This window comes from Oryzias melastigma, unplaced genomic scaffold, assembly GCF_002922805.2.
Source record: "Oryzias melastigma strain HK-1 unplaced genomic scaffold, ASM292280v2 sc00204, whole genome shotgun sequence".
Classification (NCBI taxonomy): Eukaryota; Metazoa; Chordata; class Actinopteri; order Beloniformes; family Adrianichthyidae; genus Oryzias; species Oryzias melastigma.
This window is the reverse complement of record NW_023416880.1, coordinates 588,035-612,265: the sequence shown is the minus strand read 5'-3', so window position 1 is coordinate 612,265 and position 24,231 is coordinate 588,035. Positions and strand designations below refer to the sequence as shown.

The following is a 24,231-nucleotide window of genomic DNA, read 5'->3' as shown; positions in this document are numbered from 1 at the left end:
CTCCCCCGCTGATGACCTCCGGAGTTCTGGTCTCCAAAAACCCCAGAACCCGGTCGGTTTTCCTCCGGAGATCAGATGAGGACTCTGGAGTTCCTCTCAGACCTGGGGGGGCAGTGGGGGGATCTCAGAAGATCTCTGCCGTTCCATCGGGCCGGTTCACTCCAAACACCCCGGTCCGGTCCGGTCCGGACTCTGACCTCACCGTCCGAGTCAGAAGCCTTAAAGCAGTTTGCAGGAGACGCGGCGGCGGCGAGAGAAGACGACTGAAAGCTTCTGCAGACGCCAAGAACGAGGCCAGAACTTCCCCGTTCTGGTGGTTTTTGGAGACCCCCCCCCCAACATTGTTGTTTTTCTTTTTCCTTCTTTTTGTTTTGGTTTCAAACTGAAGTTGATGTTCATTAAAGTGAAACTAATTCTAAAGGTGTTGATGTGAAATCAGTGGATCTGGAGGAGACAAAGATTTGGAGGGGATTCTGTACGGAGCTCAATTGGGGCCAAAATTATTTGAAACCCGAATGAATGAACTTGATACGAATGTTTTCAAATGTCAGAAACTTTTGGTTTACTAAAATAAACGTAATTATTTTCAGCTTCAAATGTTCAGATTTTTAGCTGTCAAAACTTAGTTTTTAGTTTCAAATCTTTTTTCACTTTAAACTCATACATTTTTTTCTCCACCGGTTTAAAATCGGAACATTTCAGTTTCAGAACTTTTGGCCTTGTTGTGGCACGTGGAGTTGGGGCTAACGTTAAAGCATGAAAGGTGAAAAAAAGATTTGAAACTGGAAAAAAAAGTTTTGACATTTGAAATTTTGAGTTTTGAAACCTAAAAAACAACTTTTGAGCTGAAAATAATTACGTTTATTTTAGAATAGCAAAACCTTTCAGATATTTTACTTTTTTTTTTGGCCAAAATTTATTTGGGTTTCAAATAATATTGGCCCCAATTCATCTCCATAACTCTGTGGAGACGACCTCCAGCCTGACCTGACCCCATGTAGGGTCGGCTCTTTCTGAGGTTTCATCTCAGAAGAATCAGATTCCCGTTGGTGTTGAGAGGAGAAGCTTTCTGTCGCCACGGCAAATGTAAATATGCAGTCTAATAAAGTTCCTCTTGATTTTACGGCGTGAGTCCTTCCAGGACGTCTCAGGTCTTCCAGGGTTTTTCTGATGTGCCGCTCCGGAGTCAGACCTCTAAACTGTGAACAGACGCTGAACCACAGCTCCGTGTGATGCAATGAAATGTCTGTCATCCGAGGAAAATGTGATGTTTGGAAAAGTGGAAGCAGAACTTTAGCAACGTATGTTTGTTGTAGTGGAGATGTTTGGCTTGGACCTCCACCCTTAAACCCAAGCATCTGATTTACCAAAGAAATGGGATGTAAAGCTTGATTTAGTTTTATTTATTTTAAACATACACACATCTGTGAAACTTCTTTTATTTGTGGTTTATTGGAGCCGATTCTGTAGAAATTCAGGTTAAAAAGATTCACATTTTATCTGTTAAAAAAGGAAATTTAAGTTTGAATTAAATCTATAAGATTGTGCTTCTATAAGTGTTTTTTATTTAGTCTATTATTGACAAAAAACATTTAAAATAAAGTAAAAATGATTTTACAGCCCATGTATGATTTGGGAGAGCACAAGAAGCTTTGAGTTTATTTCAATTTTCACGAAAATAAGATGTGCTCTAATGAAAAACAAAGAGGGATGATGATGCCAATGTGCTGCAAATTTTTTCTCTTAGACTTTAATAATTCCAAATAAATATTAATGTTCTCCACTGAGAATATTCTGTCACAAATATATTTAAATCATTCACATTTGGCCTTTAAAACAGTTTTATTCATCAAGTTATGAGCCTTTTGTTCTTTGAACGTCCTCTGTATTCTGCTGTATGTGTGTATGTTTTAAAATAAATTATTAAAAAATGAATTATAACCCATTTTCTTTGGTAACAAGAAAACAATGAATTTAGGAGCATCGTGCTACCACTTTTAGTTAATTAGGTTTTTAAAAGATCTAATTAATTTCAAAATAAGAGTTCGCAAAGATGATTCTTTCTGATGAATAAACCATAAAATAGGACTCTGCTGAGCGCCGCTCAGGTGAGGTGACGTCACAGGTGTGTTTGAAAAGTCAGACATTATTGGTGGATTACATATTTTTCATATTCTGACTGTAAAAACAGGTCAGTGTAAACATATAAAAACAGATTTATGTGTTAAAATAGCGAAAACAGGTAACAATTAAAAGCACTAATGAAATGTCTACCAACCCATAAATATAAATACATTCATAATATACTTAATAACATGAAAAATACATAACTTAAATGTAACTCCTCGTCAGCCCATGCCTCTCAGTATTCTCTGCAGTATAGCCACCGGCCGGTAGGTGGCGGTCGAGCACCGTCGCCTGCTTGTGTCGTCACAGATCGGAAGCGAAGAAGTTCTACTTCAATGAAAATGCAGCCAAAGAAGCGACAGCTGTGTGAGTAAAGTCTCTCCTGCCTTTTACGACTCGTTCCGAGGACGACCAGTCAGTGCTGGAGCTTTAACTTTTCACGCGCTTCCTGTCTAAACTTTGTTTTGCGTTTGTTTATTCCGGGAAAGTTACATTTGACGTAGCTGCGTTACAGTTAGCTCAGTAAGAAGAGTTAGCTCACAGGGTTTCAGCTCTGCTAACATGTTTCCTGTTCGGTTCTTTCACTTTTCCTGATTCTGAGAACGTTAAAGACAAACGAACACGGAGAAGCTCGAACTAGACCTAACATCAAGCGCGTGTTTAACGCGAATAAACTCAAATAGAAAAGAAAACTTCACTGCTGTTGGGATCAGAGGAGCCTCACCGGCCCCGAATCAAAGGTCAGAGGTCAGAGTCGACAGAGAGGCCTGAGGTTATTTTTACCTGCAGTGTCACCGCCGTGGTGGACTTCAGTTTCCTCTGAATTCATTTGTTCTCCTGCAGCTTAACATCTAAAGCTTTGAGCTGGAATTTAGCTTCAGAATATACTGATTAGCTGTAAACTAAGAATGTGAAAAGTCCATTTAGTCAAGTCAAGTAGGCTTTTATTTGTCAAATATGCTGAGTACAGGGCATACAAAGCACAGATGAAATTTCTTCCTCTCCTCCCTTTGTGCAAACAGCAACGCTAATTACAGTAATAATAATAATAATATTAAGAATAAAAAGAAGAATGTAAACATAAAAGTATAATGTACAAAATTTACAGAATTTACATTTAAGTACATGGTTGTTTAAAACTTTTGGTTATAATTCAAATCGGATTCCTTAACTGAAAAAAGGGGGAAAACACATTCCTATGAACTGGTTTTCAGCAAAACCAAAATAGATTATTGACTTGATTTACTGTTTAAACATTTATTTGAGTTTTATAGTAACTGAAGCAGATTTAATATAACTATGATTAAAAATTATAACTTGCATTAATTTTCCTGCAGATTAGTACTATGAAATTATAAAAAGAATTTCTTTCATGGATTTAATAACTGAAAGATGCATATTTTAGGTGAATTTTGTGAAATCCAGCTTTAGTTTTTTGTCAGCCTGCTAACCTAAAAAAGTTTTTCATCCCATGAATCATCACTGGAAACGTCACAGGTTCAGCAACTTTAAAGACCAAAAGCTTTGAGGTTTTAAGAAACTTTAATAAAAGAAAAAAGTTGCTCAATAAAACAACAAAATAACTCAAATATTGAAGCATTTTATGATGGAAAGTTATAAGAAACACAGCTTTGACTAAAACAGCCTAATTCTATGGAACTAAATTGAGGCAAATGTTATTTGAAGCCCAAATAAAATAGCTTAAAAAATAATGGTGTTTGGACAAAAAGAAAACATTTTTGCTATTCTAAAAAAAAGCTTCTTTTCAGCTACAAATGTTTTGTTTTTTCATGTTTCAAAACTCCAAATTTTCAATGTCAAAATGTCAAACCCCAGCGTGCCACAACAAGTCCAAGCGTTTTGAAACAGAATTTCAGATTCAAAACTGGGGGGGGTTTAAAGTGAAAAAAAAGATTTGACACTGAACACTAGGTTTTGAAATAGAAATTGTGAGTTTTGAAACCTTTTTGAAACATTTGAAGCTGAAAATAATTTTTATTTTAGAAAAGCAAAAAGTTCCAGACATTTTACATTTTTTCTTTGATTTGGGTTTCACATAATATTGGCCCTAATTTACCTCCATAGAATCCTGATTAAAAAAAAAACAGATTGGAAACGGATCAAAAGATGGCTTTGAAGTTTTGTGGTGGTCCTCGTTCCGGTATTTCTTCGGCTCCTCATCGTCCTCCTGTGTTTCAGGCTGTCTGCTCGCTGCCTGACCGATGCCTCCACCATGATGCTGCGCTGCATCGCGTTGCTCGTCGCCCTCTCGCTGCCGCAGGCCTGCAGCTTCCTGGGTTCCACGGAGGACGACGACAGCGGCGTCCCCGAGGAGTGGACGCTGCTGCACGTGGTCCAGGGGCACATCGGCGCCGGAAACTACAGCTATCTGCGCCTCAACCACGATGGCAGAATCATCCTGCACATGAAGAGCCTGAAGGGGGACGCGGACCTGTACGTGTCGGACAAAACCCTGCACCCCAACTTTGACACCTACAAGCTGCAGTCCGTCACCTGCGGCCACGATGTGGTGGTGGTTCCCGGGGACTTCTCCAGGCCGGTGGGCATCGGGATTTACGGCCACCCGTCGTACCTGGAGAGCGAGTTTGAAATGCGAGTGTTCTACGATCAGACGGTACAGCAGGACCCCTTTGACAAGGGATCGTACTCACACGACGACAAACAGAAGGAAAAGAAATCTGCACAGGCAGCAGAGGACGACTTCCAGGAAGAAGAGTCGATCTTTTGGACTATTTTAATCGGACTTCTAAAGATTATACTTGAAATTTTGTTCTGAAAATCCGTTCTTAGTGCAAGACCGCTCAGAGTTAGGGATCGGTCCGGTCTTCTGTGGAAGATCTGACCTTTGTGTTTTCATTCAGACACTCTAAACGCACGCTTTTCTTTGTTCATTTTTACAGAATGGACTCCTGCTCTGATCACTTTAAGATCAGTTAATCTCAGCTAAGGCTTCAGTCACATGATCCCAGGTGTGGCTCCACCTGTCTTCACACCTTAAAGTCTGAAACTTCTAGCGTTGATTTTAATCCCATTAACTTCATGTTGACTTCAGGAGCAAACATGTTTTTTTTTGCCTGTTGAACGAGCAGATTTATTTTCTAACATCAACATTTCTGGAGTTCGGTTTGTTATCGCTGAGCAGAAATGTTCAACAGTGCCTTCACACGGAACAGAACCGTTCTGGTTTCCAGGCTGATGAATGAATCAGGTTTCAGAATAAAAGTCTTTTACATCTTTTGTCTTGTTTCAGAGCAGATGGTGATTCGGAAGAAACGTTCTAATGTTTGTGAAAATAACTCTGAACCTTCAATAGCTAAACAGACAGGAAACTGGAGCTTCAAACTGATCCCCATATTTTGAAAAGTGACGTTTAAAAAAGCGTTTTTTTTTTAAATATATATTTACATATTTATGCTTATAAAACCGGAATGACAATTCTTAAAACTTAAAATTTAGAAACTATTGGCTTTAATGTGAAAGGTTGTACAGATGATGATCACGTGACTGTTCAGAGGCGTTCAGGTTTGATCATGACAGATTTGGAGCCAGATCGATGCTGTTGATCCTCAGGACGGTCTGCGGCTGCACGATCATCCGTTTGCGCTGGTACCGGTGTCGTTTCCAGAACCGCATGTGGACTTTGGGCCAGGATTCAGTCTTTTCGATGACGGTGGCTTCGACCCTGGCCAGCTCCCTGCCCAGCAGAGGCCTCCCCACCAGGGTGAAGTCCTCCGCTCCCACCAGCAGCACCTTCTCCACGCGGATGCGGTCCCCGCACTCCGCGTCGATGTGGTTCTCGATCAGGATCAGGTCCTCGTTCGTGACCTTCCACTGGCGGCCGGCGAAGTGAACAACAGCGAAGAGGCGGCCGAAGTCCCGGTTCTGAATCCGCTGGTTGACGGCGCTCACCACCGCGGCGTGCCGCTGCTGCTCCTCCTCCAGCCCGACCGGGCTCGGCTCGTCCGCCCAGGGAGGCCTGGACAGCGAGGTGCGGGGCAGCAGGTCCCCGCTCACGGAGCTCTGTGTCCGGACAGCAGCAGGGACACAGAAAGGGGGTCTTCTTAGGGTCACGCACGTCCTCCACAGACCCGTAAGCCCTCTGCTCGCCGCCATCTTGACAGGAAGTTGCAGGCTTTCAAAGTGCGCGTGCGCTGCATTTAGACCAAGATACATTTAAGAAACTTAGGAAATTCAATACACTTGTGAAAGATTTCATTAGAACCCGGCCGAGTCATACCAAAGACTTTAAAAAATGGGACCCAGTGCCTCCCTGCTTGGCACTCAGCACTAAGGAGTTGGACTGGGGGGTTAAACCACCAAATGGTTCCCGAGCGCGGCTGTGTCTGCAGCTCACCGCTCCCCCAGGGGATGGGTCAAATGCGGAGAACAAATTTCACACACCTAGGTGCGTGACAAATAGTGGGACTTTAACTTTAACTTTAACTAATTTTAAAACATAATCTTATTTAAAAATAAACTGTAAATACGTAATTTATTCAATTCAATACATTAGACATAGATGTCAAATATTAATTAATTACAATGTAAAAGAAAAAAATGCATTTAGATGTTTTCTCCAGAACAATGTAAATATTTTAAAGATTTGTTAAAAAAAGATGGGTGCAAAATGATGTGGGGGCCAACAGTACAACAAGGAAGACTTTGTATTTTCTTCGTACCCCTCCAGCCTTCTTGATTACTACCCCCATAGCCCAAAACATGTGAACGGGTGACTGAGGAGTGAGGGTGAATTGTGGGTATCCATCTCTTGCCCTATGATGGCTGATAGGGTCTATTAATTCCTATACCTTGACCTAAATTAAGCACATGTGATTGAATTATCCCTTAACATTTTAGAAATTGCAAGAATACTAAGCTGTATTCCTCTCTTAATTTATCCTCATATTATTTATTTGTACATTTATCATGCCAAACATTTTCTAATACATAATTTAATTACATTTGTGATAGTAAATCAACAATTAAATGACTGTTTCCTCGACTGTTGTTTCTCCTTTTAGTGAAGAGCTATAATTTACGATTACATACGAACGCAGCACCAAAATTGCCTCCATTTTGAGCCGTTTCGCTGGTTTCCGGGTTTCCGAGAACAGACCGATAAAAAACGGTGTCAGCGGGGAGGATGGCTCTGCCTGCGAGTCAGGAGTGCGGATGAAGTTTTCCTAGACACCGTAAACTGCGTGGAAGTGTCAGTCAGGCGCATTCAGTGCGGGTTTTTATGTTGTTACCGCTCGGTTAGCAGCTACCTGACAGCACAGCAGTAAACAAGCTCTGCGCTAACTAGCTAACCGCGGCTAGTTTCTGGTTAACCGACCGTCGCTGGCTAATGTTAGCTGCATAACCTGTATACGTTCCGAGTCTCTGGAGCGTCACGTCAACACTTTTCGTTGTATTTGTTCATTTTTTGTCGAACTGCTTTGACAAAGGACTGCCGCCACGGTCGTTTCCATTCATGTTGTTCTGGAGGACAGAACTACCGAAGCTCGTCACGTCGGGGTGAGTACGAACCCAGCCGGGAAGCTAACCGAACTCCACCTAAGTTTCTGCTAGCTAACGCCAGGTATGTTATTGCTTCACCTGGGAGCGGCGGCACAGCCTGCCTCGGCCCGACTAATCCAGTTTTACGGACTTTTGAACCAGAAATGTTGCTGTTTGGATGATCTGTGGTTCTCCTGGACCATCAGACTGATCTTCATCAGATTCTTTTTAGCTTAAACAGCTCAGATTAAACCACAGAAAACACTTGTCAGAACTCTGAAGACTCGTAAAAGCTAAAATCCAAGGCTTTATTTTTATTTGTCTTCAATTAGCACGATTTAACAGTATTTTTATTAGTATGCTACTGCGCATGACACAACTTTATGCCTATAAGGAAGAAAAAGCTGTTTGTTGAAGCCTCTTTGGTCACCCCTTAATAACTGATCCCTTTTTACCCCTGAAAGTGGCACCAAACTACTAGAACTATCTTCTGATTATTCATACTTGTGTTTTTTAATGGTACTATTTATTTAAAGTGATGAAACTTGCAGAGTGAGAAAGGAAGCTTTCAGGAAAACGTCCACAGAGCAGTCCCTGTTTGGTGAAGCTGGGCCCCTCACAGCCTAGAAACACGTCTGTGTGGCCCACTGTATTTCCTTAACCACAAAAGCATCCCACTTCCTCATCCAGCCTTCCCTCCCCAGCTGTGTTTCTGTGGAGCAGGGAAACTGGCTCTCCCCGAGCGACTGGTGGATGTGGAGGAAAGCTAATCACATTTTACTTCACGCCGTCTTTCTTTGATCCTAAGAAGAAAAGGGTGATTATGGGCCAAAGGTGAACACCTGCAGGCCGGAGCAGGAAACGGGAAAAGTTTGTTTTATTGTTTTTCATAAGTGCTGTAAATCTGCTGGTGATAGAGAATTAACTACTGTGTAAAAGATTAAACAGTACAGCCATTAAACAATAAAAAGATCACAAAATATCGTATTTGAAATCAGTTCTTATTTATAAATTAAAAAAAAGGATCTTTTCGTTCCACTAACTCAGGTTTAGCTCATGGAGCCGCTTTAGGAGCAGTCACGAGCCTTCACCGTCACTTCCAGTATCTGCTTACATGTTTTCTTATACGCGTAACTGAATGAATGAATGAATGCGATCTCGCCTGGTGAGATTCCTGCGATTTCTGCGCTCCAAACCTGACTCAGAATCAGGCTGGAAGGTCCAGGAACCGTTTTCCATGATTCTACTCGTGATTATTTTTAGCTCTTATGTTAGATGTTTTGAATAAATGGCTGAATAACTAATTGCTTCCCATAGCAGAGTTATTTTTAATCCTCAGAATCACTGAGTGGTCGGTTATTGATGATGTGAACCAGGATTTTTTTATTTTTATTTTTATGGCTGACGGTAAATGTGGGGCAGCTCTGCAGGTTTTATGACCCACAATGTGTTTTGACTTTGTCCCTGCAGTGGTGCTCACTGATCAATCAAGAAAGTTATATATCCTTTAAAACACGTGTAAAAGTCGAGGCCCGAGGGCCGGATCCGGCCATCCATATTATTTTACTTCATTGTTATTTATAGCCCGATGTTATCTTGTGCTCATTTCTAACTTGTATAATTTTGACAAAATATATTTTTATGGAGAGTAAAATACTGAAAGTTATTTAAGGTTTAAGTTGATTTATTCTGAAATAACATTTCTGCTTTTTTATTCATAATTATGTTAAAAAGTTATGGTTTTAAAGTTTAGTAATTGTCATTCTGCTAGCTTTTAGGACTTGGCATTTACTGAGATCTTTTAGGCTATTTGAGGGTTTAGCTAATATTTCAGCTACATGCTAGCTAGTTTGGCTAATTTAGTCTTTTTTCAGTTTATTGGGATATTTTGAAGTTTAGCCATTTTTTTTCAGCTACATGCTAGGTGTTTTGGCTAACCTATTTATTTATTTAACTTTTAGGCTAATTTGTCACTTAGCTAATATTTTAGCTGGCTATCAGCTTCAGCTTTTTCCGGTATTATAGCTTTGGGGTTTTCAGCTTCAGCGTTTTCAGCTATCAGTTTCACCATCTTCAGTTATCAGCACTAGCATCTTCAGCGGCCAAATTCAGCTTACAGCTTACAACTTAAATTTGAACTTTATTTACAGTTTAAACAAAAGTAGAAATGAGAAGAAAACCATAAACACAAAGAATTAATTGTGAATTGTTTCTATAGCAACCAGATACCCAGCCTCTTTGCTGACTCATCAATAACACTTTGAGCCGCTTTCTTCATTTATTTTGTGGCATTTCATCTTCATCCAGAGTCTTCATCAACATTTGAAGGTGTCTGCGCCTCACATAGATCCACAGCTGCACTGACTTTCTGGTGGAAGTTTTTTTTCTTTTTAAAGCTCTTCTGTTGATTGTATCTCCCATCATAACTTTTAACTGACTCTGTTAAATGATGCTGCTTGTTTGGTGATTCTACTTACTCATTGATCTGATGTCATTATTCACTGAGAAGCTACAGAATTTCTGCCTAAATTAATTAAAGTTTGTAACCCAGCATTATTTATATAATATATAATAATATATAATATATAATAAAGTATATCTATCTATTTAATCCTGGTTACTTTCAAAAATAGGATCAATATCATCAATGTCATCAGGTTGTTATGCTAATAGATTGTCTCCCTGGACTCTGTTCACTCTTTTAACAGCCGTCTTAAAACATTTTTTCTCAGCATTTTAACTGAATCTGTTTCTAATTGTTCTTGTAATGATTGTTTTATGTGGTACTTGCTCTTGTCTTTCATGTCTCTTAGCTTGTGAGGTTTTATTTTTATGTTTTTAACATGCGAAGCTTTGTCTTTGATGGTTTTTACATTTTTAAGTGTTTGTTTTTATGCTTTTAACTTGTGAAGCACCTTGTGACTTTTGTCTGCGAACGGTGCTATATAAATACAAATTACTTACTTACTTTTTGCTTTGAACTGCGCGTGCTGCAGTGCATGCAACAGCTTTGACTGTCGTTCTGGTGGAAGTTTTTTTTCTTTTAAAGCTCTTCTGTTGATTGTATCTCCCATCATAACTTTTAACGAGTTTCAAAATGGATTTAGATGGAAATTCCTCCAAAAGTCCCAGGAGCTTCTGGTGAATCTGTCAAAGCTCCAGTGTCTTCATCTTTATTGTAAATACACGTGTGGTTGTAGTGGGCCGTTCCTGCAGTAGAGTGCTGTATTTTTTTACAATTCTGATTTGTAGATAAAAAAAAATACTCAAATGAAAGACTCCTGAAGGTGTGTTTTCATGTTCATAGATATAAATCTAAATATATTTTTAGTTTTCCTTGATGATGCTTTTGTAATAAAAAACATCTCTGCAGGTGTGACAGTCACAGGTGAGCTGCAGATAACCAAATATCTCTCACCTGAATTCACATAACCTGTTAGCGCGGCTCCTTCCTGCTGGTCCGTCAGCATTTCTCACGAGGCTACTCACCTGTCACCTGCAGAAATGTTTCACTTCCTGTTCTGTTGAGGAAAACTTTATTGAAAGTGACGTTTTCCCACAAATGTCTTTCAGGAGTTGGTGTGCGCCGACCCACTGCACACAGTGAAGCCGCCAGCCTTAACGTCGCGTAGAGAAGTGCCATAAGAGGGTCAGGATGCCCATTCCTCCCCCGCCTCCTCCCCCTGGACCTCCACCCCCCCCAACTTTCAATCAGGTTTGTCTTTTACAAATGTTTTCAGGTCCTTTTCCTAGTCGTCATTGCAAATCCCCAGTATTTACATCAATTCAAAATATTTTTCTTGGTAAAGCTTATGAACATTGACTGCATATGAAAACTATGAGTGACTCCGCCCCCTGGCGTTCCAAACAGGAAGTACCCACAAATCCCCATAGACTTCTACAGAGAAATAAACAGCTGTTCCTCTGTCATTCTATTGGTCAAAATAACCATTCTGATTATTTTTTTAAATTTGTTATCCAAGTTATAAATTGACCAATCAGATATCTCAATAAAAGTAGGTGGAGCCTCCTGGCTCCCACGTCCAATGTTCAAAAACTTTGACAGACTTCATGGAGCTTGCTTTCAAGTGGTAGGGGTGTGGTCCTCCGACAAGTTTACATCTGATTGGTGAGAGGGGTTACCATAGAAACGTCAACTCAGACCCACTTAAACTACTGCTTACTGCCGATTTCTGGCACTAACATGGCGGCGTGGCGATTGAATTGTTTTTATTCGGCTGGAGCTGGAAGTAAACTATTTTTTTACGTGTGACATCACACTCACTCAGTCCAGATCTCATGTACAGTCAATGGTGGTCAATGTCCTGCAGCGAGCTTCTCCCTGAGCATCAGAAATGTGATTTAAGTTTGTGTGGAGCGTCGTGTTATTGTGTCCCAGAGATTGTGATCGACCTCCTCCTCCCACAGGCCAACACGACCCCCCCCAAACTGAACTCCTCCGAGGCCAAAGGCAGAGGAGCGCTGCTGTCGGACATCCACAAAGGCGCCAGGCTAAAGAAGGTTGTTGTGAACGACCGCAGCGCCCCGGTTATAGAGAGTGAGTGGGAGCAAATGCACAATGCATGCTGGGATATTATTATGGGATTGTGTAAAACAGGTGATCGTTAAATAAATGAAAAATCCACATTTCTCAACACGTTAAAGTTTAAAAACTTCTGATTTTTTTTAACTATTTTTTTTCTTTAATTTCCATTTTTGCTGCTTTTGTTTGAAATCTTGTGTGAAAATGAGGAGAAATGTTGGTTAATCTTTGGTTTAAATCAGGTTTCTGTTTGAGCATCTCAGACTTTATTTGAAAACCTGGAGTTTTCTGGCCTTCATTAAAGAGTTTTTTGTCTCATCAGAATCTGGCGGCGGTGGCGGCGGCGGCGGAGGAGGAGGAGGAGGAGGAGGAGGAGGGAGCAGCGGTGGAGGTTTTGGAGGTGGAGGACCCATGGGAATGGGAGGACTTTTCCAGGGAGGTGTGCCTAAATTACGCCCAGTTGGAGGTAAAGATTTTAGATTGATCCGTTTTTAAGACCCGTTTCATTACAGCTGAGTTCAGATTTAGATTCAAGACGTTTCCTTGGAGTTCCTGAAGGTTACCAGTTATCAGGATAAACTGACCCTCAGATTCTTCAGATGCTTTGATTCAGACTCACAAGGTCAAAAATGGATTCTGTGAAATGTATTTAAATGCTTTTTATCTAGTACTTTAATTACTGAAAAATATTAACTTTATTGATAAAAATATTGACTATTTTAACCAAAAGTAGAAGAAAAAAATTTTTTAAGGAAAATTTGAACTTCTTGCATCATATCTCAAGTAAAAAAACAGTTGGAATGAATTAAAAGATTTATTTTAGACTTGAATGTTTTTCCTAATGATCTGCTTTTTCTTCTTATCTGTACTTTTGTTTTTGTGTTTTTATAGCTTCTAGTTTACTTTCGATTGTTCTAAATCAACATGTTATTTAAATGTTTGTATTTTAATGAAAAAAAATACTCAAATCTACATTAAATGCTGGACTATTTTCAATCTTGTGTTTTAAAACCTCTTTTCTTCTCCTCTGGTCTTCTGAGAGTTTTTTTCCAGCTGTTCTGACGCATGAAAGTCTTTCATTATGAATGAGAGGATAAAACCTTTATTTTTACTTGTAAACATTAAATATTAATTGCCAGCGTTTGAAGGGAGTTTTGTGTTCACTTTTGTCTGAACATTTAAAGAAAATGTACAGAAATCCACAACTCGATTGGAGCTAAAGGTGATGTTATAGTTCAGGTAATCGTTGGCATTAACAGAGACCAGAAGCTCCGCCCCTTAGTGTCTGTAGTGAAATGTTTGCCGTCATTCTGGAGCTCTGCGTGATGCTCCGCCTCTCTCTTCCTCACAGACGGTCCGGTTGGTGGTTCCCTCGGCAGATCCGCCCTCAAGCCGCCGGGCTCCCGGCCCGCCGCCCCTCGCCCCCCCACGGGTCGCTCCAGCTCCCCCACCCCGCCCAACAAGCCCGTCTCGTCAGAGCCACATCGCTCGCACCGCCCGTCTCTGCCGGACATCTCCCACCCCCCGAACAGCAACTCCCACGGCGGGATGAAGCACAGCACATCTGCCCCGCCGCCCCCTCCCCCTTTCAACAGAGGAAACCGCGGCAACGCTCCCCAAGCCCCCGCCTCTAGAGAGAAACCCCTCCCGCCAACGCCACAGAGAGGCCCCGCTCCGTCGAGTACCGCGAAGCCGCCGTCGTCCTCGAGCAGACCGCAGCCCAGCGGCTCTCACGCTCCTCCCCCTCCCCCGCCTTACAGATCCCACCTCCCAGGGGGAGTGTCCAACGGGCCCTCCGACTTAGACGGTGGGGGGGCCCCCAAGCTGCCGCGGAGAGACAACTCGCTGCGTCTTAAGGGGGGCCGCAGCCAAGCCCCGCCCCCTCCGCCCTCTCCATCCCCCCAGCAGGTCAACCGGCCGCCGCCGCCCGCCAGAGATCCACCCGGACGCCGAGGAGGTACGACCGTGATGTCACGCACAAACACACGCGCACTTCTTGACTACAACTGTCTGAATTCCTCCGTCGACGTCTTTTCTGACGTGCAGCCGCGAGACTTTTTTCCAGTTTGTCGTCTTCCTGTTTCACAAAGAAACTCCGTCCCAGTTCAATCTGCGTCTCCGTGGAAACGTTTATAACTCCAAACTCGCCAAACCGGAACACACTTGTTACCTGAGTGTAATGGACAAACAAACCATTCTCCAGGTCTCCTGGTTTCTCTGCATTCCTGAAACCTTCTGGAATATTCCAGCTTTCCTCTTCTGTCCGATTCGGCCTCTTCCTCCAGCTGACTTCAAACTGATCCGCTGGTTTTTAAAATCCCCGTTGTTATCCATAATAATTTCCAGAAAAACTTTCTGTTCACTCAACTTAATTCAATTTTGAGTTTACACATTTATACACATTTGTTTAGAAATACATTAATAATCTCCTATATATTTATATTAATGATCCAGTTCACATACTGTAAATGTATCAGTGAAATACTGAGATTGTTAATATCATCCAGAGTTACATGGATTCTCTAAAGGAGAAGTTCTAACTAAAATGTTCAGATCATTAACATTGGAAACATTGTTCTGCTTCTCCTGGAGGACGTTTCAGTTTGGACACTAGGTGGCGATCTCGCTATGGCATTACCCTTTTTTCAAGAAGAAAAAGCAAAGAATTGGCAAAAGACAGTCCATATTTCTTTAAAAGAGTTTGGAAAATTCGTATAAAGATGTTCATTCAGTCAGAATGTATGTTTACGTTGACAGAGTGTTAGCATTAGCCGTCTTATGGGAAATCCCATTAAATGTTAGCATCAACGTTAATTAAATGTATCAGATCAAGAATGTTTATTCTGACCAATAGAGTGACTGACTAACAGCTGTTTATTTCTCTATAGAGGTCTATGGGATTTTAGCAGGTACTTCTTGTTTGGAGTGCCAAGGGGGCGGGGTCACTCAGTCCAGTTCTCAAATACAGTTAATTGTCAGTACATAGTAAACTGAAACTGGCATGAATCTGTATTGACATTTCCTTTATTTTTAACAGAACCCTTTAGGTTAACCTGCATAGAAATCTATGGAAACATGTTTCTAATCCAGATATTTTCAGAATATTGACGTTTTTTAGACTTCATTTCATCACGACTTTTTATACACCTGAACATCTAACATTTGTTATCACTTTATTGAACTATCACAGTTTTAGTATTTGTTACAAATTTACAGCACAAAGATCCTTATTTGCACTCGATCTTTTTTAAATTAAAACATTTTAACTAGAAAAGTGCTTTTAAGCAAAGGGAGGAAAAAGAGCTCAAACTTATACACTAATAAACTCAAAATATGAGTCAAAATATGATAGAATTTAAAACCTATAATAAATAAAACTGTCTGCACCAATCTGTTTGTCTTCTACCACGGCCAGATCCTAAAAACAAACTCCTAACCTGGAAAAAAGTGGGATAATCTTCAGTGAATATAAATCTATTTTCTTCCTTTCATAAAATGTTTGTGAATGTATTTATTTAAGGCTGTGCTTTGATCGTCATTAGAGACAGAACCCCCCCCCCCCATCCCCAACACAGATCTGCCCCAAACACCCCGTTCAGTCCGATACTGAAGAACTACACCCGTTCAGCGGTCCACTTCCCCCTCAGGCTCATCGTTTTCCAGATTCAAACCCTAAACTCTTGAGTTTTGTCTTTTTTTTCCTGGTCCCAGGCCCCCCTGCGCCCCCTCCCATCTCTCGGAATGGCGGCCGGGATGCTCCTCCTCCCCCGCCTCCGTACCGCGGCCACAGCTCTGCAGCCTCCGAGCCTCCGATCCGGGCGGGGAAGCCTCCTCCTCCCGTCTCCTCCTCAGCTTCATCATCCTCCAGAACGCCAGCGGGACCGCCTCCTCCTCCTCCGCCCATCCGGAACGGCCACTCCAGCTCCTCCTCCTCCTCTAGATCAATCACAGGTGAGTCCCGCCTCCCGTCCTCTCCATCCCCGTGGCATTAAGGAAGCAGGAAGCGGCACGGATTTTCCCGTTTTTTTTCCTATGACTTCATCAAATGAAAATCTGTGTTAAAACGACGGCCGCTGTTGTTCAGTGGAACTAGTTCAGGATTTTTCTGGGATGCAGTCGACTGTTCACCGATAGGAAAATGACCTCCTGCGCGTATGCAAACGGGATCTTTGTTTCCTGATAGACTGTTCCTCGAATCTCCACGCCGACACGGCAGTCCAGTCGGGAGAGGAAGTTCCACTGAGGTTCACGTTGTTCTTCAAAAACGGCAAACAAACAAACAAACAAACAAACAGGACTTTAACGGTAAACTGTGAGATTGTGCAGAATTATTGGATTTGTCATCAGTTACTCCACCTGTGCAGAATTTTCTTCAATTTTAGATATAAAGATTTTTATTAGGATGCCAATAATAAAGGATAAATTATGATTAAAAGAAGAATCCAGTGGAGCCTCTGTTCAGCTTTTGACTGTCCGCCTGTCAGACGGTTGATCTGGTGGAGTTATTATTGTCTTTGCTTAGAAACTAGAAACCTTTATTTATCTGCGGGTTTCAGCTTCAGCCTGCTGAACGTCTCATCTCAGACGGATCTCAGCGTGACATCCGGAGCCAGCAGCTTTCATTCCGATGTTTGTCCCGGCTTGCTCCGTCGTGTTGAGAACTGAAACAATGTTGGTGTGTAGCCTCATAGGCGGATGCTGCAGGAACTCCAAACGTCGGTCTGTTAAAATTCTTCTGAGATGTTGATGCATTCATAGATCTGAACGTTGACGGCGTGACCTCTGCATCATTTTCCCGACTACGTTTATTGCCTTCGTACCCCGTCATTGCCTGTGCGCCCTCTTCACCACAGGTCCACCGGGGTCGTCTGTGTCTGTGCGCCGTCTGAATCCAGCTCATCGACTGAATCTTCATCTGCTTTTTTTGGTTCAGACGCTTTAAATATGAAACCGCATGTGCTGAAAGTACATTATAGGCTCCAGTATCAAAGCAGCTTAAAACATGGTTGTTTTATATAAAGATCAGTAAAACTAAGCTAAAATATCAATATCGCGATATATCTGTGATTGGTTCTGGTTGGGTTCTCACCAAGTATTAGGGGTGTAACGGATCACAAAACTCACAGTTCGGATCGTTTTAGGGTCACGGTTTGGATCATTTTTTGGATGAGTATAAAGTTAAAAAAAAAAAAAAACTGCAAAAAACAACAAGATAAAAGCAAAATTAATTTTTGGAAACGCTTCAATTCATATATTCAAAAAGCATATAAAGTACTTCACACACAGTATTAATCAAAACATTTGGTCATTGAGTTTATTTATCAAACAAAACATTTTTAAACTTTGAACACAAACAAAATGTAGTTTCTGATTAGATTTACATGTCCTGAGACCAAATCTACACAAACAGAGATAAAGAATGCTTAAAACTAGTGTTGAAAATACCGAATCTATCTGGAGCTCCCCTGAAAATACAAATGTCTCGTCCCACCCCCCAATGTCCAAATTAAATCATAAATAAAACAATTTAAAAAAAATTGGTATTATTTGTTTTATTGGATCTAACTTTGGGAACATTTAAATATTTATTTATTTATTCTGTAAAACGTGACACTGCTTTTCCTGGTGTTTTTGGTCTCTTTGGCTTGCCATACAATCGTCCCCTGGCGGCGCCGGCGAGTCCGTTATGGAGAAGCGGCTTTCCCCGTGTGGGACAGCTGCTGCTCCTAACTGGGAGATTCTTTGAATCCAGAAATAGAAACGTGTACCGATGCTTTTAGTCGGCTCTTAAAATGAAATAAACCTGATATCTATCCATCCACGTCCTTCATTATGAAGCTGAGAAAGGTTTGTGATGGAAGCTCCTCCCACACGCGGCGGGAGCTTCAGGTGAACAGACTTTAACATCACCGGAGAGCAGCTACTTTAGCTCTCGTCAAAACAAAGAGGATTTACAAGAATTTGACACGAATTCCATTCGATGTGAACGGACATTTTATTTAAATTATGTGAGCGAGAGGTTTAGAGGGGGGGTGGGGGTTAACGTGTGCCGAACCGTGGCCTCTGATCCGTACGGACCACGGATTATCCGTTACACGCCTACCAAGTATTGATCTTTATTTCATGTAAATAGGTTATAAAATATGGAGAGAAAACAGACTCGCTCCGATTTGTAAGTAAAAAAAAAAGTTACAAAATAAAAAAAAATACAATTTACAAAAGCACATATTAAAATTACAACGGCTTGAAACTAATTACACATGCAAATCTTTAAAAATTATGCACGAATCACGTCTACACGCACACAAAACCTCAGTTACGCACAAATCTGTGGTGAGACTTAATTAACGTCTCAGAGATTTATCTGTAAGTGATGTGTTTAAATGCTGCTAGAATGCTGGGTCATCAGTTTTCTTTTCAACCGTTTCAAACTTAGATTGTGAATTTTATCTGGTGAAACTTGACATTTTCCCACTTTCTTAAACAGATATGCCCGATAATTAATATAAAAAAGTCTAAATGGACCTTTTTAAAAAAGAGCGCTTCCAATCTGCAGCACGTCCCCTGACAGGCCGGGCTCTGTCCCGAGGCCTGGTCACAGTCATGGGATAGAAGGCGGCGCCGGACCCTTCCAAACACCTGCAGTCTGTGCGTTTGCTGACCAGAACTCTGTGCATTTACTTTATAAAAGCTGGCTGCAGGCGGGCGATAGCAGGGCGAGGCCTTTCTAAACACCCACAGGGGGCTTGATCAGCCCTCCGGCCCTACGATCCGCAGGAGTTTAGACGGTCGGCACCGCCCTGGTACATGCAGAGGTCACGCAGGACCAGTCTCAGTTTCACACACTCGGTCACAGTGACTTCTCTCATTGTCCTTTTCTCCTGTTTTGCAGTATTTGCATTAGAAAAAAGAAGGATGAGCTTACGTGTGAGTTTATGTAAACGTGTGGAACTCGGGAAAGAGAGGAAGAAGGAAATACGGAACGGTTCTCAGCCGACCGCGAGTCCGTCTGTTCATGATAATGGTCCGGTTGGTTCGTCCGTGAACGCCACATCTCTAATGAATTTTAGTTTCTTGCTTTGTTTGATGTAAATAGTAGGGTATACTTGGGTGTAAGTAGTATTTAAGTTTGTTTTGTGCTCTGAGAATGTGCGATGGCACGGGGAACGTTGTCCTGGTCTACCGAACCGTCTCCGTCTGCATTTATGACCACGCCAACCGTTTTCAGAAAAGATTCTGCTGATTTATATGTAACTGCAGCTTTAACGGTGCTAATGTGGAAACTACCTGATAATCTGTGAAATAAATGGCTTTGCTGCTGGTCTGCATTTGTGCTCTAACAGCGTTAAAATGAAAACAGGCTGTTGTTTGTTTTTGTTGACACATCTGTGGATGTAAAACTACGAATGCATCCGGAGAACTTTCGGCTCTTTGGGAAGAAATCCTGATGCTTTGATCCCAGATCACCTTCAGAGATTAGATCAGATTATCTTATTTAATTTGCACAAAGATCAGATATTTGTTGTGCATAAACAGGTTGAGAGATTCTCTTTATTCTCCCAAAATAACTTTGATAGTTAAAAGAAAACGACCTGCAGCGAACCGTTCGGGATATGCAGACATTCTGCTCCTGTGGCGGCGTGACATGATTCTTGTTTGGAGAATGCCGTGCATGCTGACGAGGTCAAACTCAAAAAATCAATCTGTGAATTAGTCAAATCTGATCATTTTCATGAGGATCTCCCAGAATCTGCTGAGTCAGCTTTGTTTTCTGATGATTCTTTGTTCTTCTTTCTTCAGATGAATTTGAGGCCAAATACACTTTTCATTCAATTGAAGAGCTGCCTCCTCCAGATGATTACAAGCCCTTCAACAAAGTCTACCCCAGCAAAAGCAACAAAGGTTCGAGTCCCGTCTGCTTTATTTACACGTTAAAAGTGGGTTTTACTAGTCCGCATGAGCGGGGATCCGATGGATCTGGAGATCCACCAGCATGCACGGTCTCCAGATCTCTCTGCACTGCTTTCTGCTGATGTGCTGAATCCTTCCTCTGAATGACTGATCACACCTGGTGCAGGTGAACGGGAAGAAGTGCAGGGAGAGCTGGGAATCCGACAGGGTGGGAGGTGTCCCGGGGTCTGAGCCGGATGACCTGCAGTAACCTCTGTCCTTTGTCCCGCCCACAGCTATGCAACGAGGAGCTCCTCCGGCGCCGCCGGTCATGAGGTGAACGGACCGGAGCTCGGGACTGAACCCCACGGGCGGTGGAGGGGGGCAGGTGAAGAAGCGCTCAGATTAGACATTCCTTACACTAACACTAAAGCAGCAGCCGGACGGACGCCGAACGGCACGCCGACCGGGACGGGAGAACGAGGAGCCCACTCCACCTCAGCCACCCGCCGGCTGAAGCGATGCCAAGAAATTCTTTTTGTACTTCAGGACCAAACACACTTCCTAATCTCTGCGTCATTCCAGCCGCTCCAGGCGTTTTGATAACCATGATTCTTTGCTTTTTCATGAAAAGAACTTTTTTTTTTTTTTTTTTTGTGGGGAAATAATCATCACTCGGAATGGAAACGTTTCCGGCAGACTAACTGTCTTTCTCCAGATGTTCTGGTGGTTTTGGTTGATGTTTGGTTGCTGGCCGCCCTGCGTCAGGGGAGAGCTGCAGCCGACGGTGTTTGTGTGCCAAACGCGGCGGCGTCACGAGAACGGTGACGACGGCTTCTCTATACGTTCCTTATTTAGCTGAGATTTTGAGTTTCTCTTGATGGTGGACGAAGCGCTGAGCTGGGAATGTTTTTCTTAGTTTTTTTACGTTTGGAGAGGGAACGTTTCCTGATAATTTACCTTTATTGAACTGCTAAAGCAACACTGTGCATGGTGCTGATTCGTGCACTCAGACATCAAGACTTGATTCACTTTGATGTAAGACGGAGAACAGGTGAAAAAGCAAAGAATGTTCTCGGTTCCTGCAGAGCTGGATTCAGCTGCAGATCTTCAGACAACTTCACGACTTTAGCAGAGGGTCAGAGGAGCCGAACGTTCAGGATGATGTTCAATTGCTATGCAAAGGAAGAGTTTGTGTTGATTGTAGATAAAACAGGTAAAAAAAACACTTAAGTGCCACAGAAACTGGTAAAGAATAGATGGATGTTTATTTTTCCAAACGACACGTCATGACACTAATCATATCCCACTGAAAGATGCTGTTTGGGGTCGGATTGCTTATTCTCAGTGATGCAGCGCCTCCTGCTGGTCGATGCCTTACACGTCGTCTCCCTCTTGGTACCAGTGCTTTTATGTTTTTGTTTTTTTAGGGGGAATTTGGTGACAAAGTAAATAAGAAATGAGTCTATATGAAGATGCAATAAACATTGTATATTTACACTAAGAAATATGGTAATCATAGTTATTGTTCTATTTTTATGATGTAAAAAGTTTGTAAAATAGGAAAGAAGAGATGATTAAGACTTATAATGACGGTCCAGTTAGTTTGGTTTGGACGCTCCGCTCCGGATGTTTGGGGGAAAAGCAGCACGGATGAACGATAACACTAACGTCTTTACCTGGAGGCCGGCTCACCTGTCACTTTGGTGTCCTCCAGCAGGAACCCTGTGGACGTTTCATGCTAATCAGCCATGTTTTATCACTCGAAATAACTTCAAATAAACTTTGTCTTCTTGTGGGGGGAAAGCGTGTCTGACTCCTGGCCTCTTTATTGCTTTCAGCCTTCATTATTTCACCATTTACATTGTTAAAAAAAACTTAAAGTACTTTACGGAAGAGCATCTAAATGTCTTAAAGTAAAAAAAATCATTAAAATACTGTCAATTTGGAAGTTTCTGCAGATATTTTGATGTGTAAAACATTCAGGATTTAGACCTTTGACAGATCTTTATCATTTCAGATGGGTGATGAAAACTTTCAAATTAATCATAAGCTAAGATTTATTGTAGGCGCTTATTATACCATAACTTAAAAAAAATGGAAACCATTTAGTGTTCTCATTAAAAAGCCCTTTTAATGGCTAATTTTGTGCATTTTTATTCAGTTACAAATCATCATTTTAATGAAATGGTTTGTGAAGCAGGAAAGTTCAAGCTGATCTGTATGGAGGTAAATTGAGGCCAAAATTATTTGAAACAAAACAACTTGAAAGAAATATTGGTGTTTGGCAAAAAAAACTTAAATGTCCAAAACTTTTTGCCATTCTAAAATATACTTAATTATTTTCAGCTTCAAGTGTTCATTTTTTTAAGGTTTCAAAACTTAGTTTTCAGTTCAAATCTTTTTTTCACTTTCAACTTTTTTCTTTTCTTTTGAGTTTTGAATCTGAAAATTTCAGTTTCAAAACTTTTGTCCCCATTGTGGCACGTTGGGGTGGGGCTAACTGAAAGAGTAAAAGGTGAAAACAAAGATTTGAAACTGAATTTGAGTTCTGAAACCCTATAAAACAGAACATTTAAAACTGAAAATGTTTTTATTACTTAAGAATAGCAAAAGGGTTTAAGATATCTTAAAAAAAATGCTGAAAAGCAATATTTTTTTTCAAGTTGTTTTTAATAATATTGGTCCCAATTTAGTTCCATAAATCTGAAGGTTTTGAGGCAAACTCGTGGATTATTTTTTTTACCATCTCCTGTTTACCCTTTACTGTTTCATTTTGTCGTTTGGGACCATATTTATCTACTGGGTTTAAAATTTTGACAAAACTTTTTTGTCCTCCAAAATAGAAAAAAAGGTTACAAATCAGTAGTTATGTAACTGTTACATTTTGTAAGTTACCGGTAGACGGACTGAAGCTCCACTGATCAGAACCCCCTCTCTAGTTTTCACATAATGGTATGATCCTTCATCCTCGCACCTGATTGGCCGTGACGTCATTGCAGACCAACCAGAACGAAGTTGTCTGTAGCAGAGCTCAGATGAGCGCAGAAGGAGCAGCCTCGTGGAAACACACGGATTCTCTTCAGAAACTTCAAAATTTACTTTACATTCGTATATGATAACTTGGAAATAAAAACCGTTTCCGTACATCCTTTACCTTTAAAAAATGATGTTCGTCTGTTTGTTTGTGCTTTTTTGGGGTCTCTTATGTATCAAAGTACCTATTTATGTGTCGACTGATATTTACGATGAAGAAACTCAACAACATTTTTGATTCACGACTGTAAAGTATCGGATTTCAACCTCCCATCTCCTGCACACGAGAAATTAAGAGTTATTTGAACTTTGACAATAAAACTCACCTTTAAATGCATAACTGCACTTTATATTCAACAAAATGTGTTTGAACGCGGCTCGTTTGTTTAAATATTTTCAGTAAATAGTTTTTCATTCATGGCTTTTAAGTATTTCATCTTAAATTATTGATAAACTGGAATGAAAACGTTAAAGTAGCGGATGGTTTACCTGATGCCAGCAGACAGAGATCCTGGGTTTAATTTATGTTTCCACAGAAAACTGTAAAAATCCTCTGAATTTTTGAGCATCTCGGCTCTCTTTCAGCCCAAGAGAAGATTTTTGCCGCGAATGTTAAAAGTCCCGCGTTGATATTGTCAAATAGCAGCTGGTGGAGTTGGCGGGAGATTGTGGAGAGGAGGGGCTTAGGGAACACGTGACCAGCTACTCGTGGTTGGTATAAACGTGTAGGCGGAGGAACTCACGAGGGTCCGACATACTTCATCATGAGGAGTACCGAGAGAAGAAACTCATACAAGGTAAAATAAAATAATAATACTCATTATTTTAAAGCGTAATAGTATTTTTTGAAGGTTTTAAGAAACGACTTGTGTGTTGTTGTCCTGTGATAGTCTGGTCATCCGACCGGGGACACCCCGCCACTTAACCCCGCGGTGACCACCTGGTCCCCGAAAGAAGCTGGTCTGCAGGATGCTCTTTGTTGTTCATTTTTTTCCATCTTCGCATTCTTAGATTTTGATATTTTTCTTAAAATTACAATTACAGAAAATGAAAACAATAAAATAAAAGTATTTACAGACTGAATTATAATCCTTGATTACAGGGAAAAAATGATT

The 24,231-nt window shown here is 41.2% G+C and overlaps 3 protein-coding genes and 1 long non-coding RNA gene across 8 annotated transcripts; 2 read left to right on the top strand and 2 right to left on the bottom strand.

Moving 5' to 3' along the window:
- Window positions 1-2,365: 2,365 nt before the first annotated feature.
- On the top strand, window positions 2,366-5,385 carry cunh6orf120 (chromosome unknown C6orf120 homolog). Of its 5 annotated transcripts, none has more exons than XM_024260708.1 (2): window positions 2,366-2,493; window positions 4,327-5,385. In XM_024260708.1, exon 2 carries the CDS (start codon window positions 4,361-4,363, stop codon window positions 4,922-4,924), a length of 564 nt encoding a protein of 187 aa, XP_024116476.1. In that variant the 5' UTR covers window positions 2,366-2,493; window positions 4,327-4,360; the 3' UTR covers window positions 4,925-5,385. The 5 variants fall into 5 exon arrangements, with proteins under 5 accessions (XP_024116476.1, XP_024116479.1, XP_024116478.1 ...); XM_024260711.1 differs by having other exon boundaries at window positions 2,488-2,541; XM_024260710.2 differs by lacking the exon at window positions 2,366-2,493 and adding an exon at window positions 2,500-2,649.
- Window positions 5,386-5,593: 208 nt separating this feature from the next.
- Window positions 5,594-6,303, bottom strand: mrpl21 (mitochondrial ribosomal protein L21). Its single transcript, XM_024260707.2, has one exon. It carries the CDS (start codon window positions 6,259-6,261, stop codon window positions 5,677-5,679), a length of 585 nt encoding a protein of 194 aa, XP_024116475.2. The 5' UTR covers window positions 6,262-6,303; the 3' UTR covers window positions 5,594-5,676.
- A 903-nt stretch (window positions 6,304-7,206) lies between these two features.
- On the top strand, window positions 7,207-21,889 carry wipf2a (WAS/WASL interacting protein family, member 2a). The gene is made up of 8 exons (XM_024260682.2): window positions 7,207-7,665; window positions 11,221-11,362; window positions 12,076-12,205; window positions 12,513-12,656; window positions 13,542-14,147; window positions 15,902-16,141; window positions 19,991-20,092; window positions 20,377-21,889. The coding sequence occupies exons 2-8, from the start codon at window positions 11,303-11,305 to the stop codon at window positions 20,418-20,420; spliced, it is 1,326 nt and encodes a 441-aa protein (XP_024116450.1). The 5' UTR covers window positions 7,207-7,665; window positions 11,221-11,302; the 3' UTR covers window positions 20,421-21,889.
- LOC112138117 lies at window positions 15,350-23,772 on the bottom strand. Its single transcript, XR_002917712.2, has 3 exons — window positions 23,606-23,772; window positions 16,319-16,446; window positions 15,350-16,226 (listed from the first exon to the last, which is right to left on the bottom strand). It is a non-coding gene; the product is annotated as an uncharacterized LOC112138117 (long non-coding RNA).
- Between the last annotated feature and the right edge of the window lie 459 nt (window positions 23,773-24,231).